This window comes from Hyperolius riggenbachi, chromosome 2 (genome assembly GCF_040937935.1).
Source record: "Hyperolius riggenbachi isolate aHypRig1 chromosome 2, aHypRig1.pri, whole genome shotgun sequence".
Classification (NCBI taxonomy): domain Eukaryota; kingdom Metazoa; phylum Chordata; class Amphibia; order Anura; family Hyperoliidae; genus Hyperolius; species Hyperolius riggenbachi.
Window position 1 is genome coordinate 479,137,022 of NC_090647.1, and position 13,872 is coordinate 479,150,893.

The 13,872-nt window shown below is 46.6% G+C and overlaps 1 protein-coding gene across 1 annotated transcript in view; it reads right to left on the reverse strand.

Moving 5' to 3' along the window:
• Positions 1–587: 587 nt before the first annotated feature.
• SCARF1 (scavenger receptor class F member 1) overlaps positions 588–13,872 on the reverse strand; it is a 62,172-nt gene continuing 48,887 nt past the window's right edge. The window contains exons 9-11 of the mRNA XM_068265998.1: positions 11,367–11,491; positions 11,086–11,223; positions 588–1,756 (exon numbers count right to left, since the gene is read on the reverse strand). Of these exons, the coding sequence (XP_068122099.1) occupies positions 717–1,756; positions 11,086–11,223; positions 11,367–11,491 (1,303 nt within the window). The 3' untranslated portion in view covers positions 588–716. The remainder of the gene's footprint in view (positions 1,757–11,085; positions 11,224–11,366; positions 11,492–13,872) is intronic.

The following is a 13,872-nucleotide window of genomic DNA, read 5'->3' on the forward strand; positions in this document are numbered from 1 at the left end:
ACTGGCTATACTGGGGCACTATACTGGCTATACTGGGGCACTATACTGGCTATACTGGGGCACTATACTAGCTATACTGGGGCGCTATACTGGAGCACTATACTGGCTATACTGGGGCACTAGACTAGCTATACTGGGGCACTATACTGGCTATACTGGGGCACTATACTGGGGCACTATACTGGCTATACTGGGGCACTATACTGGCTATACTGGGGCACTATACTGGCTACACTGGGGCACTATACTAGCTATACTGGGGCACTATACTGGCGCGCTATACTGGGGCACTGTACTGGCTATACTGGGGCACTGTACTGGCTATACTGGGGCACTATACTGGCTATACTGGGGCACTGTACTGGCTATACTGGGGCACTGTACTGGGCGTGCACAGCAGTCTGTAGGGGGGCCCAGGCTTGATGTTGTGTGAGGGGCCCCAAAATTTCTGATGGCGGCCCTGTGCTCAGGGGATTATAACACTCGCTGTCACTGCTGTAATTAAGCAGGGGCCTATAGGTTTGTGAATCAACCTCTGTATCTGTAATTACACATTTGTAATTTTCAAGAGAAACTTCAACACAAAATGAGTAGAGTTGTGTTATTTTCCTAATAATAAAAACAGGAGAAGGTTGCTCATGTAACTTTGTTCTTACATAAACCATAACCAACAATAAGAAGTTACTGTGTGATATATACATTGTCCTTTAAGAACTTTATGTCTCAGAGGTCATTTGTGCATCTTCATATAGGGGAGAAGGGTTCTGCTCACTCTCTACGAAATTGTTAGGTATGGTTACATTTTCATACTTTGGTTCTGAGTTTTCCCCACCATCTGGAGTCTGATAAATGTGTTCAGCAATATCAGTATCGGGCCCTGGTTGCAAGGTCACAGCTTCATGCAAGTTGGAATACATGTTCTCAGGCTTATCACAGCTGTCATGTCCATCTTCAGGGAAATTTTTCTTCAGGATAGAAGATGTCTGGTTAACTGGTTTCTTTGCCGAGTTGTCATGCAGCTTACCAGTGGATGAATGTTTATTTGAGAATTTTGAATCTTCTTCGTTAGAGTTCTTTATCTGTGAAAGTCTAGAATTAGATTGCTGCAACAAGCTTTTTCTAACGGGTTTTGGAATCCCTTTCTGAAAACTTCCAAAACGTTTCAACACAGCCTGAACTGCACCATCTACGTTGCCTTCTGACCTCCTCCTAGGCTTGTAAGGCTTCCGGGGAGGACCAACACTCACATAAACCGTAGTAAGATTGTGGCTTTTCTTTTTTGCTTCAGAGCTGAAGTCTTTTAGGCCACACTCTGTGATTTCAGTTTTAAAGGTTGACTTTTGAGCATTAGACATAGTCCTTCGTCTCCCAACTGGAGCATTTCTCTGAAGCTTAGGGTGCTCTTCTGGTTCTGGATTGGGGCTTACTGTGTCATAATGTTCAGAGCTGTCCTCATCCTGCTGAGACTCATTTTCATTCGTTGCTTGTGACTGTACAGACGGCAGTTTCGGGAGGCTTATGGCAAGTTTTGGCTTTCGCGCAAGATTAGGGGTATCGGTTGTGGAAGATCTTCTGCTTTCAAACTTGGTTCCTTCAGCAAAGGATACAGATGGCCTCTTGGCTTTGGCAATGCTAGATGTCCTTGGTATGGCAAATGGAAGAGAAACCTCCTCTGCACTGAGAGCCATCACATCGGGGAACATGTTGCATTTGGAGCTTATCTCTTGAAATCCATTAATGTCAGCGACAGACATTCCTGTAATGTAGAGGCATAGATATTAGTAATTCAGCTGTTTAAAGGGCTATTCGAGGTACAGACCTTAGCAGCTTGGCCCAAATTACTGTACATGCCAAAAGAGCAATCTCGCTATCTTTAGCTAACACCCCTACTTTTATCTTTTGAGGCCAAACTAATACACAAATGTGTCAGTCTACACAGTACATATAACAGAAGCAGTCAGTCTGTCATTTCTATCTTTTTAAAGTTCCTCGCATCACATTAGTATATTATTATAGGTTATTAGGTTCATATGCATTAAAATATTACCACTCGATGAAGCTGGTTGAGACTAGCGATGCGTAATGTGTGTTTTTTTAACATAAAAAGTCATCCACCCCAATCCATCATGTAGCACTCCACCCATATACTGGCCTAACCAGTAACCGTGCAGGTGAATTTTCTTCCACTGAATAGTTCATTGGAGGTAACGCCAATACTTATTGTTCATTTTGAAAGGATAATAATTAGTTGATTTGGGTAAATGCTTCTTGATTGCTTTTCTTTTGGTCCTGTTTTCTTGGCACTTGTCTTTGTAAGTCAGTGTTTACAGGGTGACATCATTAAAGTCCCATACCCACCAAGCAATTTTTCCAAACGGTTTTGCGTGATGAACAATTTTTTTTGCAATATCACACATCGTTTTAACGAAAATTCATTAAACGATGTTTCGCGACACACCCCACCCGAGACGATTGTTTGTTTTTGAATGGACGCCATGTTCGATTAGATTGTGGAGGATCAATCCTATCCTCAAGGGATCAAGTCCCGATGTCGGTGGGTTCAGTGACCGTGAGTATGAGGCTTTGCCATAACTTCCATCTTTTCACAGTGCATAGCCCCTACATGTCTATCGACCATTCATTAACCTTATCCACACTTAACCCTTTCCAATCCACTGTCAGGCCTGTCTGGTCCGATAGTGGTTTCCCCCAGCTCCTGTCCTTATGTCAGACATAGCCCGTTCTGGAGCAATACAGTTGCTGGAGGCGGCGTCATTGGATATAATCTGACAAGGCACCAAGTCTAGCGTCCCCATGCTGCACCATGTCCTATAAATATTATGTGGGCGCATTTGAACTGCCCGATCCCTCTGCGGCCGGATCTAGTCAGGCATGGCTTTAGGCCCCTCTGATCAAAGTGTCAGATCCCCACTGGCACCATGATGCAGAGCTGTCTCCCTCCCCCGGCAGATCACCACTTGCATAGTAATAGGGTATGCAGATGTTGTGACCACACTGGGGCCCCTGGACAAGAGGGACCCACTAGGGGCCCTCCTTCATCCATATTATTGGCTAGTAATGAACGTCTCAATATGTGCATTGCATGGTGATAGATAACTGTTTCCTTACTCTGATTACACCTCTCTGACACTGCAGCTGCCCTTGGTAAGTTCTACCATATGCATGACAGTCAGGTAAAGTTGTGTTGGACAGCTTGTGTAGCACGTGTTACTCTACCAATGCTTGCGTTACTTAGGTAACGCGGGTTGCTCTAATTGCAAAACGGATGCTACATTTTCAGCATGATTAACAATAACATTTCCCTGCAGATGACAACTTTACCAGACTCTCGTGCATTTGTCCCACAAACTTAACAATCCGTTTCCCAAAGTCTGGCCTGAGGAAGAATATCATGCACATTATAAAAGTATCCATTATTAGAGATGGTCAGTGATATGCTAATCTTTTTAGCTTTATGCAAATGTAGTGTTAATATTATGCAGCTTGGAATTGGGCAAATTAGTATTGACAGCAAATGTTTTTAATTGGCCAATTTCCTAGCTGCATAGAATTTGCATTAAATTAGCATACAAGTCAGAATCATTATCATGTCATTCATCATCAACCATCAATATTATCTTATGTTTATATAGCATTAACACATTGTGCAACTTTTACTCTGTGGCATTGTGGTAAGCTTTTTACCGCAAGAGGCTGCTAAGCAGTGGCACTGGCATAGCTAAGGAGCTATGGGCCCCGGTGCAAGCACTCTATATATAACAATTGATATGGTGCACCAAAACCTGCCAAGGACAACTACAGTGTCAGAGGTGCGAGAAGGGGATGGGGAACAGCTTGTTAATGATTACCACTATTCTAAGCATCTGTAGGAGTGATTATTACCAGCACAGGACCAATAAAGAGCTAATACTCTGGGTGAGGGAAGGCCCTTTGGGGTCCTCTGGCCCAAGGGCCCCAATGCAGTCGCAACCTCTGGCTACGCCACTGTTGCTAAGTCAATGGAGAATTTCACACCTACGCAATGCACTGCACGGGAAGTAGTTAATTTGCCACATAGCCGCCACAAAGTCATCCATGCATTACCGTAAGTGTAAACGACGGACCAACGGGAATCCCAGTGATGTACTACCTGTCCAGCAGAGAGTACGTCACTAAGAGTGGGGCGGCCCTATGCATATGGCCCTGTCGGTGCACTCTGCCGCAGGATCATCTGAGTACGGAATAGTGCGGTGATCCACTGGCAGTCTGCCCTGCCATGAGATCACTGCACTGCACAAGTGTAAAGGTGCCCATACACGGTACAACCAAATAGTTTGATTTTCCTGTTTATTCAAACAAAACGATTGAATAGAGAAGAAGTTGAAAAGAATCTTTTTTTCTTGATCGATAAAAAACAATTGATGATTCAATTTTTTTCTGTAAAAATCTGATCAGATGTGTTGGGAAAATGAGGTTGATTGGTTTGAAAATTGAATGGTGTGTGGTAGGTTTGATAAAATGATCTAATAGATCAAAATCTTGTAAAAATAAAAAAATGAATCGAGCATGGGTACCTTAAAGTGACACTGAAGCAGAAAAAAACGTATGATATAATTGAATTGTATGTGCAGTAGGGATAATTAGTAGAAGATTAGTAGCAAAGAAAAGAGTCTCATGGTTTTATTTTGAGGTGTATATATATATATATATAGCTTTTTTTAACTAACAGACTTACGTTTAAAATTAACCCCTTATCTCCCACACTCCCCAATAAAAGTATACAAATAAATAAAAGAGTATACAATTTAAAAAAAAATCATAAATCCTTAGGAATTGAACTTTTTTAAATATGTATGTCAAGTGGGTATATTACTGTTACTTTATAAATGATGGGCTTGTAATTAGTGATGGACGCAAAACTAAAAAAAATGCACCTTTATTTCCAAATAAAATATTGGCACCATACATTGTACTAGAGAACATTTTTAAACGTTGCAATAACCAGGACAATTGGACAAATAAAATGTATGGGTTTTAATTACAGTTGCATATAATTTTTTTAACCTATAATGGCCGGAAACTGAGAAATAATGAGTTTTTTCTTATTTTTCCTGCTAGAACGCATTTAGAATAAAATAATTCTTAGCAAAAAGTACCCCCAAAAGAAAGCCTAATTGGTGAGGGAAAAAAATAGATATAGATTGTTTTGTTGTGATAAGTAGTAATAAGGTTATAGGTGAATGAAAAGAAGGAGCGCTGACAGGTGAAAATTGCTCTGGTTTTTTAAGGGGAAAAACCCTTGGAGTGAAGTGTTTAAACTTCCATGCAGTAAAAATATTATCTGAAGCTGCCTCTCACTGTTTCTTTGAAGTATAAGTGCCTCAGAAAATAGCACTGTAGCCGACTAAACTGCTCAGAGAAGCTCTTTTGCATATATAACAACTGAAGTTTCTTAATTCTCCCGGTACTGGAAACAATATAAGGCCTGGAACCCACTATAAAGCACAAAGCGCTATCACATGGCCGTTTCTAGGGCCGTACGGCCCGTGCCGCCGCCCTGAGCACTGTTGGGAGGGGGGCGCTGTAATGGAGGGGGGAGCCGGAGCCGTGGGGAGGGCAGCCCGACCTCTCCCTCCCTTCCTCTCCTCTCCCGGGCCCTCCGTGCTCCCCCCTCAGATGCAGAGTGAAGCGAAGCAGGAAGCGCTGTATACAACTCACCTCCCTGCGTTCCAATTGCCGTTCACTAGCCACTGGACTCGTCTCTGCATAGACGCTGATACACACACTGCTTCCTGTTTAGCAGGAAGCAGCGTGTGTATACGTGTCTATGCAGAGAGGAAAAGACCGGCAGCTAGTGAGCGGCGATTGGAATGCAGGGAGGTGAGTTGTATACAGCGCTTCCTGCTGCGCTTCACTCTGCATCTGAGCAGGGAGCACGAAGGGTCTGGGAGAGGAAGGGAGGGAGAGGTCGGGCTGCCCTCCCTGTGGCTCCAGCTCCCCCCTTCATTATGGGGGGCAGCTACCTATCTAACCTATACTGGGGGCAGCTACCTATCTAACCTATACTGTGGGCACCTACCTATCTAACCTATACTAGGGGGGCACCTACCTAATATAACCTATACTGGGGGGCAGCTACCTATCTAACCTATACTAGGGGGGCACCTACCTATCTAACCTATACTGGGGGGCAGCTACCTATCTAACCTATAGTGGGGGGCAGCTACCTATCTAACCTATAGTGGGGCACTTACTTATCTAACCTGTATTGGGGGCACCTACCTACCTAGCTAGCCTATACAGGTGGCAGCTATACTGGCTACCTATATTGGAGGCACCTACCTAACTAACCTATACTGGGGGCACCTACCTATCTACCCTTTGCTGGGGACAACTATTCTGGCTACCTATATTAGAGGCACCCACCTAGCTAACCTGTACTGAGGGCACCTACCTATCTAACTTATACTGGGGCACCTACCTATCTAACCCATACTGGGGGCAACTATACTGGCTACCTATACTGGAGGCACCTACCTGGCTAACCTATACCAGGGGCAACTATACTGGCTCACCTATGCCTGGCTACCTATACTGGGGGGACCTATAGCTGGCTACCAGTGGCGGCTCCAGGAATTTTTTTTAGGGGGTGCTATGCAGGTGCTGGACCAGTTTCCGGGGTAGCTGATGACCTGCGGTGCGCGAAGCGAAAAATGGGTGTGTCTACAACCTGCGGTGGCAAAAAAATGGGCGAGGTCCTGCCTGGATGAGGGCGGGGCTAACTGTAATTTAAAGTGAACCCGGGGTGAGAGTGATATGGAGGCTGCCATATTTATTTCCTTTTAAACAATTGTAGTTGCCTGGCAGCCCTGCTGATCTATTTGGCTGCAGTAGTGAACTGAATTACACCAGAAACAAGCATGCAGCTAATCTTGTCAGTTCTGACAATATTGTCAGAAACCCCTGACCTGCTGCATGCTTGTTCAGGGTCTATGGTTGAAAGAATTAGAGGCAGAGGACCAACATGGCAGCCAGGCAGCTGGTATTGCTTAAAAGGAGATAAATATGGCAGCCTCAATATTATTCTCACCTCGGGTTCCCTTTAAAAGTGCAACGCAAAGACAGAGGGCCCAAGTTTTGGTGACCCTTTCCCCAGAAAATTCACATAATTGTGCAGGTTTTCTAAAGAAAATACACGTAATGTGAGCAGATTTGAACAAAAAACACGTTCAATAACCCCAATATGCACAATAGTTATCAGATAGGACCCCAATATGCACAATCGTTATCAGATAGGACCCCAATATGCACAATCGTTAGCAGATATGACCACAATATGCACAATCCTCGGCAGATATGACCCCAATATGCACAATCCTCAGCAGATCTGACCCCAATATGCACAATCCTCAGCAGATCTGACCACAATATGCACAATCCTCAGCAGATCTGACCACAATATGCACAATCCTCAGCAGTTCTGACCACAATCAGCAGCACCACCTGAAAAAGAAAAGAAAACCCATTTACTCACCTACAGGCAGAAGACCTCCTGTCCCGACCTCCTCCTGTCCCGACCTCCTTGTGGCGCGCAGCTCCCACGATCCTCTTCCTTCACGTGACTTTCTGCCTGCAGCCTGCATTACCCGACGAGCAGGGCTACAGGAAAATGGTCGCCCGAAGCCCTGCACTGCAGACTCCAATTCTGCAGAGCAGGGCTTCGGGCAGCCATCTTACCGTAGCCCTGCTCTGCTGCTTCGGGCTGCCGCTATGAACTGACTCTGCATCTCTTAGACGCCTGAAGTCAGTTCACGCCAGGGGGTGCTTTGGGCGTGCTTGGACAATTCTAGGGGGTGCTTGAGCACCCCCTTGCACCCCCCTGGCGCCGCCCATGCTGGCTACCTATACTGGGGTACCTATTCTTGGCTACCTATACTGGGGGGACCTATACTAAGTGCAACTAGACCTGGCTAACCTATACTGCGGGCACCCATACCTTGTTTGGGGGGGTTGTGCAATTTTTACTCCCTCGCCCTGGGTGCATTTTAGCCTAGAAACTGCACTGCGATATCGCTAGCGATTTTGAGAGAGATTTCCCTGCTCCTATACAATTCATTAGAATGGAAACGCTCCCAAAATGCTGCATGTCCTGCGATTGTGATTTTCTTAATCGCAATCACTGTAGTGGAATTTATCCCATCCATTTACATTGCCAGAGCATTTAGGAAAATCACTAGTGATTTAAAGAGCTCCCTAAACACTCTAGTAACCCACACACTACAAACGATATCCTATGCGATTCACCTTCACATTCGATTTGACCAATGTTGTGTCTCCATGCTTTGAATGCAAACATTTATCCAGAGTCGATCGAATGACATATGAACAGTAGCCGATTCATGTGCGATGGACCGATATCTTGCATCCGACTAAGCTTTTCGATTTGACATGAAATCAGCCACTTTTCATCGATTAAGAGTTCTGGAACACACTCGATTCTCTCACGATTCCCTCAAATGATCGAATCAAATAGTCAATCGCACAGCCAAATCGTTAGATGACCTTATGGCTACCTTAAGGATGATTTCTGAGTTAATCAGAATCAGAATCAGAATCACGTTTATTTCGCCAAGTACAACGGGGGTTGTACCTGGAATTATTTTTGGCACAGACAGGGTCGGAGATGGTACAAACACGTGCATGCAGTCCAACATATACAGTTAGGTACAGTAGAACAAGTAGCATATACTTATATACACAGCACTTATATATACAGCACACTAGCTATACTGACGGACGAGTGGGGAAGTCTGGAGAGCTGTGTGAGGGGAGCAGCCGGTGGCCGTCTGCCGGTGGCGCTCGCTCAGCTCCGCAGCAGCTCCAGACGCCCGCCGTGTGTCCTGGAGAAAAGTGGACAGCGAAAGAGAGAAAAGTGGACAGCGAAAAGAGAGAAAAGAGAAGGAATAGCTAAAAAGACTGAGGAAGGAAGAGAGAAGAGAAGGAGCCAGGGCAAGAGGAGAGAGACAGAGGCAGAGTCCCACCCCAGGGCTGCAGGATAAAAAAAAAAAACAGTCCGAAACAGAGTCTGTCCCCATGGAAAGTCGCCAGGTGCCTGGCTGAGTGGTGGAGCAGGCACACCGCTGGTCCTTCCGGCTGAGTGGTGGGCGATACGAGCTTCGGCGGTGGCGGATGACCCTGATAAGGGCTGGGGGCTGCGTCTGGAAAGGACCCCCCTACCACGTGGGAGACCCGGAAGGTAAGGCCTCCTGCACACATGGAGTGGCGGTGGCTGTTTGTGCGGCCGGGCGCACCGCTGGAGGCCTGCACGGAGGCCTGCATGACATTTGTCCCCTGAGTGTGCGGAGTATGGTGGCCTCTCCCTAGGAGCCAAACCTGGTCGTCGGGCCTCAAATGCTGTGTGGGGGTCGGTGGCTCCGGCGCGGATGGTGTCCCTGATGTTCCGTGGGCAGCGGCGACAGATCAGCGAAGCTCCGTGCAGCTAAGTTCCATGCTGCACGTGGGCTCCTGAACAGCTGATCCTCTGCGGCGCGGATGGTGTCCTGATGGTCCGGGGGCAGCGGCGGCAGATCAGCGGAGCTCCGTGCAGCTAAGTTCCATGCTGCACGTGGGCTCCTGAACAGCTGATCCTCTGCGGCGCGGATGGTGTCCTGATGGTCCGGGGGCAGCGGCAGCAGATCAGCGGAGCTCCGTGCAGCTAAGTTCCATGCTGCACGTGGGCTCCTGAACAGCTGATCCTCTGCGGCGCGGATGGTGTCCTGATGTCCGGGGGCAGCGGCGGCAGATCAGCGGAGCTCCGTGCAGCTAAGTTCCATGCTGCACGTGGGCTCCTGAACAGCTGATCCTCTGCGGCGCGGATGGTGTCCTGATGTCGGGGGGCAGCGGCGGCAGATCAGCGGAGCTCCGTGCAGCTAAGTTCCATGCTGCACGTGGGCTCCTGAACAGCTGATCCTCTGCGGCGCGGATGGTGTCCTGATGGTCCGGGGGCAGCGGCGGCAGATCAGCGGAGCTCCGTGCAGCTAGTTCCATGCTGCACGTGGGCTCCCGAACAGCTGATCCTCTCCGAGCAGCTCACCGCTTCCTTGCCTTCCCACCCGCGGTCCGTGGCTGTTTGCGGGGCCAGACTGGTTCCACCGATGCCCTCCGCCTCTTACCCCAGCACAAGACGAAGCAAGAGGTGAGTGGAGGGAGAGACCTCCTCAAATGGAAGAAAAAGGCCGGAGCCCTGTGGCCGAGGCGTCCGGGTCCGGCGCCATCTTGATCTTGATCTTAATGTTCTATTTCTTGGCTGTACTACACATATGATTCATTATCTCATTTCACTTCAGATTCCCTTTAAAAGGCACTAAAGCATATCTGTGATACTAAAAAAATAAACTGATGGTCCCTTCCTTGCCTCTGACTTCCAGGCCCGGATTTACTTATACAATACAATACAATACAATAACATTTCTATAGCGCTTTTCTCCCATAGGACTCAAAGCGCTTAGGCTCTCTCAGATTCAGTAATTAGTAGGATGAAGTATTCACACAACAAAAGTTATATTTCTGCAAATGCCAAACTGAACAGGTGGGTTTTCAGTCTGGATTTAAACACGTCCAGGGATGGAGCTGTCTTACTTAACAGGAGCCTATAGGCACAGATGTCCAGGCACCCTAGACTTCACCCTCCATAAACCTACAAACCCCCACCGAACCGCACTGCAAGTGTGCTGGCTGGTCCAGCTATGACTTCTCCGTTACTTCCTTTGCCAGTCATAGGGAGCTATAGGCGCCCCTGAGTATTAGGTAGCCAGAGGTACCTTCAGTACTAAGTAGCTAGAGGTTCCCCTGACTGAAGGGAGATCTCGTCAATGGAATGTCGAGAGCTCGGTGAGTAACCTCTCATTTACTCTCTGCTCCGGACTTTGCATTGGGAGGGAGGCGCTCTAGAAGCAGAGTGAACCGCCTTTCTATCATTCATCAGGTGCCTGTAGGCACGTGTCTACAGTGCCTTATGGTAAATCCAGCCCTGCTTACTTCTATTTGTAATAAGAGCTGACAAAAATTAATGTTACATAACATTACCTTCTTTTGGAGGAACGCAATAGACTGGACCTTCCTCATCTGACTCAAATGAAGAAAATGAATTTTCCGAAAGCCAACCCGTGGAGGGAGATTCGATGAAGCTATGATTGAAAGGAAGTTCTGCATCATGGTGAGACACTACAAAATAAAACAACAGGAGCTAAAAACAAGTATAACACATTTTTTTACTGTATCGATAGTAATTATAAATATATAAGAGTTTTATATAGTCAACAACCATAAGTACATTCAGTCAGGTACATTCAACCAGTGTTTTTTACCTGTAACCCAGGAAACTTTATTGTTCCCAACAGAACAGCATGATAACAGGGAGCTTATGTTTATCAGAGTACCCTGGAAATTGTGCTTCATTCTTGATAAACATCCTTCATCTGCATCAGAAGAGCTGTAATGAGAAGGAAAAATACACATGAGGAATTAGCAGAGAAAACCACAAATTCGGTTTGAAGCGGAACCCACAGAAGACATGGTCGCCCAAAGTGCCGCTTATCAGAGCAGTGGCTTTGGGGAGCTACTTGTATCAAAACTTTACTCTTAAAGTGTACCTGAGACGAGAAGCATCTCAGGTACCATACTTACCTGGGGCTTTCTTAAGCCCCCTTTAGGCTGCTCGTCCCTCACTGTCTCCCCGGGTGGCTCCTGTCACCTGCAATAGTGCCCGGAAGCCGGGCCAAGTCACGCTTTATCACGCATGTGTGGTCCTGCCAGGAGTGCTCCCGTCACGCTCCAGGGGCTAGGAGTGTTCTGCACTTGCACAGTACTACGGCGCAGAACACTCCCAGGGGCTGCAGCGCAACGGGGGAGCGCGCCTGGCCACGCATGCGTGATGAAGCGCGAATCGTCCTGGCTTTCGGGCCCTATTGCGGGTGACAGGAGCCACCCGGGGAGACAGTGAGGGACAAGCGGCCTCAAGGGAGCTCAAGGAAGCCCCAGGTAAGTATGGTACCTGAAACGCTTCTTGTCTCAGGTTCTCTTAAAGTACCTGATCTTTTCACAAGTCCTTCTGAAAGAAAGTCCTGCTTTACTTACAGAATTCCAATGTGGTTTTCTGCTACTCTAGGTGGTTAACTTACAGCCCAAATACAGGCTATTTTTATGTCTCTAATAAAACAGCTATGTAGAAAACATTTTTGTAAACAGTTTTTCATAGAAAACTGTCTGCTTAGAATAGACTGCCACATTAGACAGGCATGATTACAGCCAGTACTGTACATCAACCAATTCATGCAGAAAGCCCAATCATACCATATCACAACTCGGTCCTGGTTTGGTTGTGTCCTCCCCAAAACCCTCTCTACCCCCACCCCCGATTCCTATTCAATTTCTGAAGCTACATCCCCAATTTTCGACGTATAATTTGAAGGCCAGCATGAGCACAAGTTTCTTTTAGCTTTTTGGGACATTTCCTTTTGGTTTAGAAACATTTCAAGCATACGGAGTGCTTATGGACATATGATATCCACCTCCTCTTAGCCACACACCATACAATTTATTTTAGTATTATTATTGGTTTATAAAGCGCCAGCATATTCCGTGGCGCTGTACAAAGTAGGAAAACAAACAAGGGATACATAATGATACAGACAATGATATACATCAAATATGGACACTGGTACAGAATACTGAACTGGTGGTTACAATGACAGAGGTAACATGATGAATAAAATGTATAACAGAGTGTGAGCTACGAAATGAACAACAAAATCCAAGACGCGTAAGCGTTAGAGAGCCCTGCCCTTGTGAGCTTACAATCTAAAGGAATTTTGTTTTGTTTCGAGCATTCCGATCCAATTTTCCGATTGATTGGAGGTTTCGATCAGAATATTCGATGTACCACACACGGAAATGCGAGATTGCCACAATTTCAGGATAAACAATTGCATGCTCCAAAAAATTGGTTGGTTTAAATAATCGAGAGAAAAATGTACTGAATAGTTAAATACACTTTTTTTCTGGTTGAATACAATTTCAGAATCCATCACACACCATACAATTCTTGATTAAGTTAAAGTAAACTTTTAATTGTATGGTGTGTGACCACCTTAAGGCTTGGTTCCATATCAACAGAATAATTTTGCGTGGAAGCAGGAAATTGGGGCAACCGCTAGCAGCGGAAGTTTTGGCCCACAACGCACGATAAATATCAGGAGTTGCGGTCGCCCCCAATGCAAAACAGCCCGCTATACGTAGTCATCTTTTGCATTGTGGACGGCCCAGACTCCCGCTATTTATCGGGCGCTGTAGGCACCCAGGTTATGGGGGGGAGGCAAGGGGGTGTGTGTTGGGGGGTTGTTTGCGTATTGGAGTGCCCGGGAGGGGGGGGGGTGGCCTTAAAGAGAACCTGAACTGAAAATAAAATGTCAAAATAACCATACACAGGTCATACTTACCTCCTGTGTAGTCTACTCCTCGATTGCTTTCTCCTCTCCTGCGTCCCATTTGTCCACTGTGAACAATGGAATTCTCTGTCCTCCATTTTAAAAATGGCCATTACCCCATAACAGCCAGGGCCGGAGCTACCATAGGAAAAAATGGGCAATTACCCCAGAGCCTGTAGGGGCCCCCAAGGTGTCCCTCCCCCATCTTAACTGTTGCTCCCCAGGGACTCTGCAGAGTCTGTTAAGTTGGGAGGTGATTGGGGGACGGTCAGCAGCCAGCTCTTGGGCCCAGGAGGAAAATTTGGCTGCAACAAAGGGCCTCCAATGACGCTTTTTGGTCGGGGGGGGGGGGGTGTCTGTTGAGGGCCCCCCAGGCTAATTTTGCCCT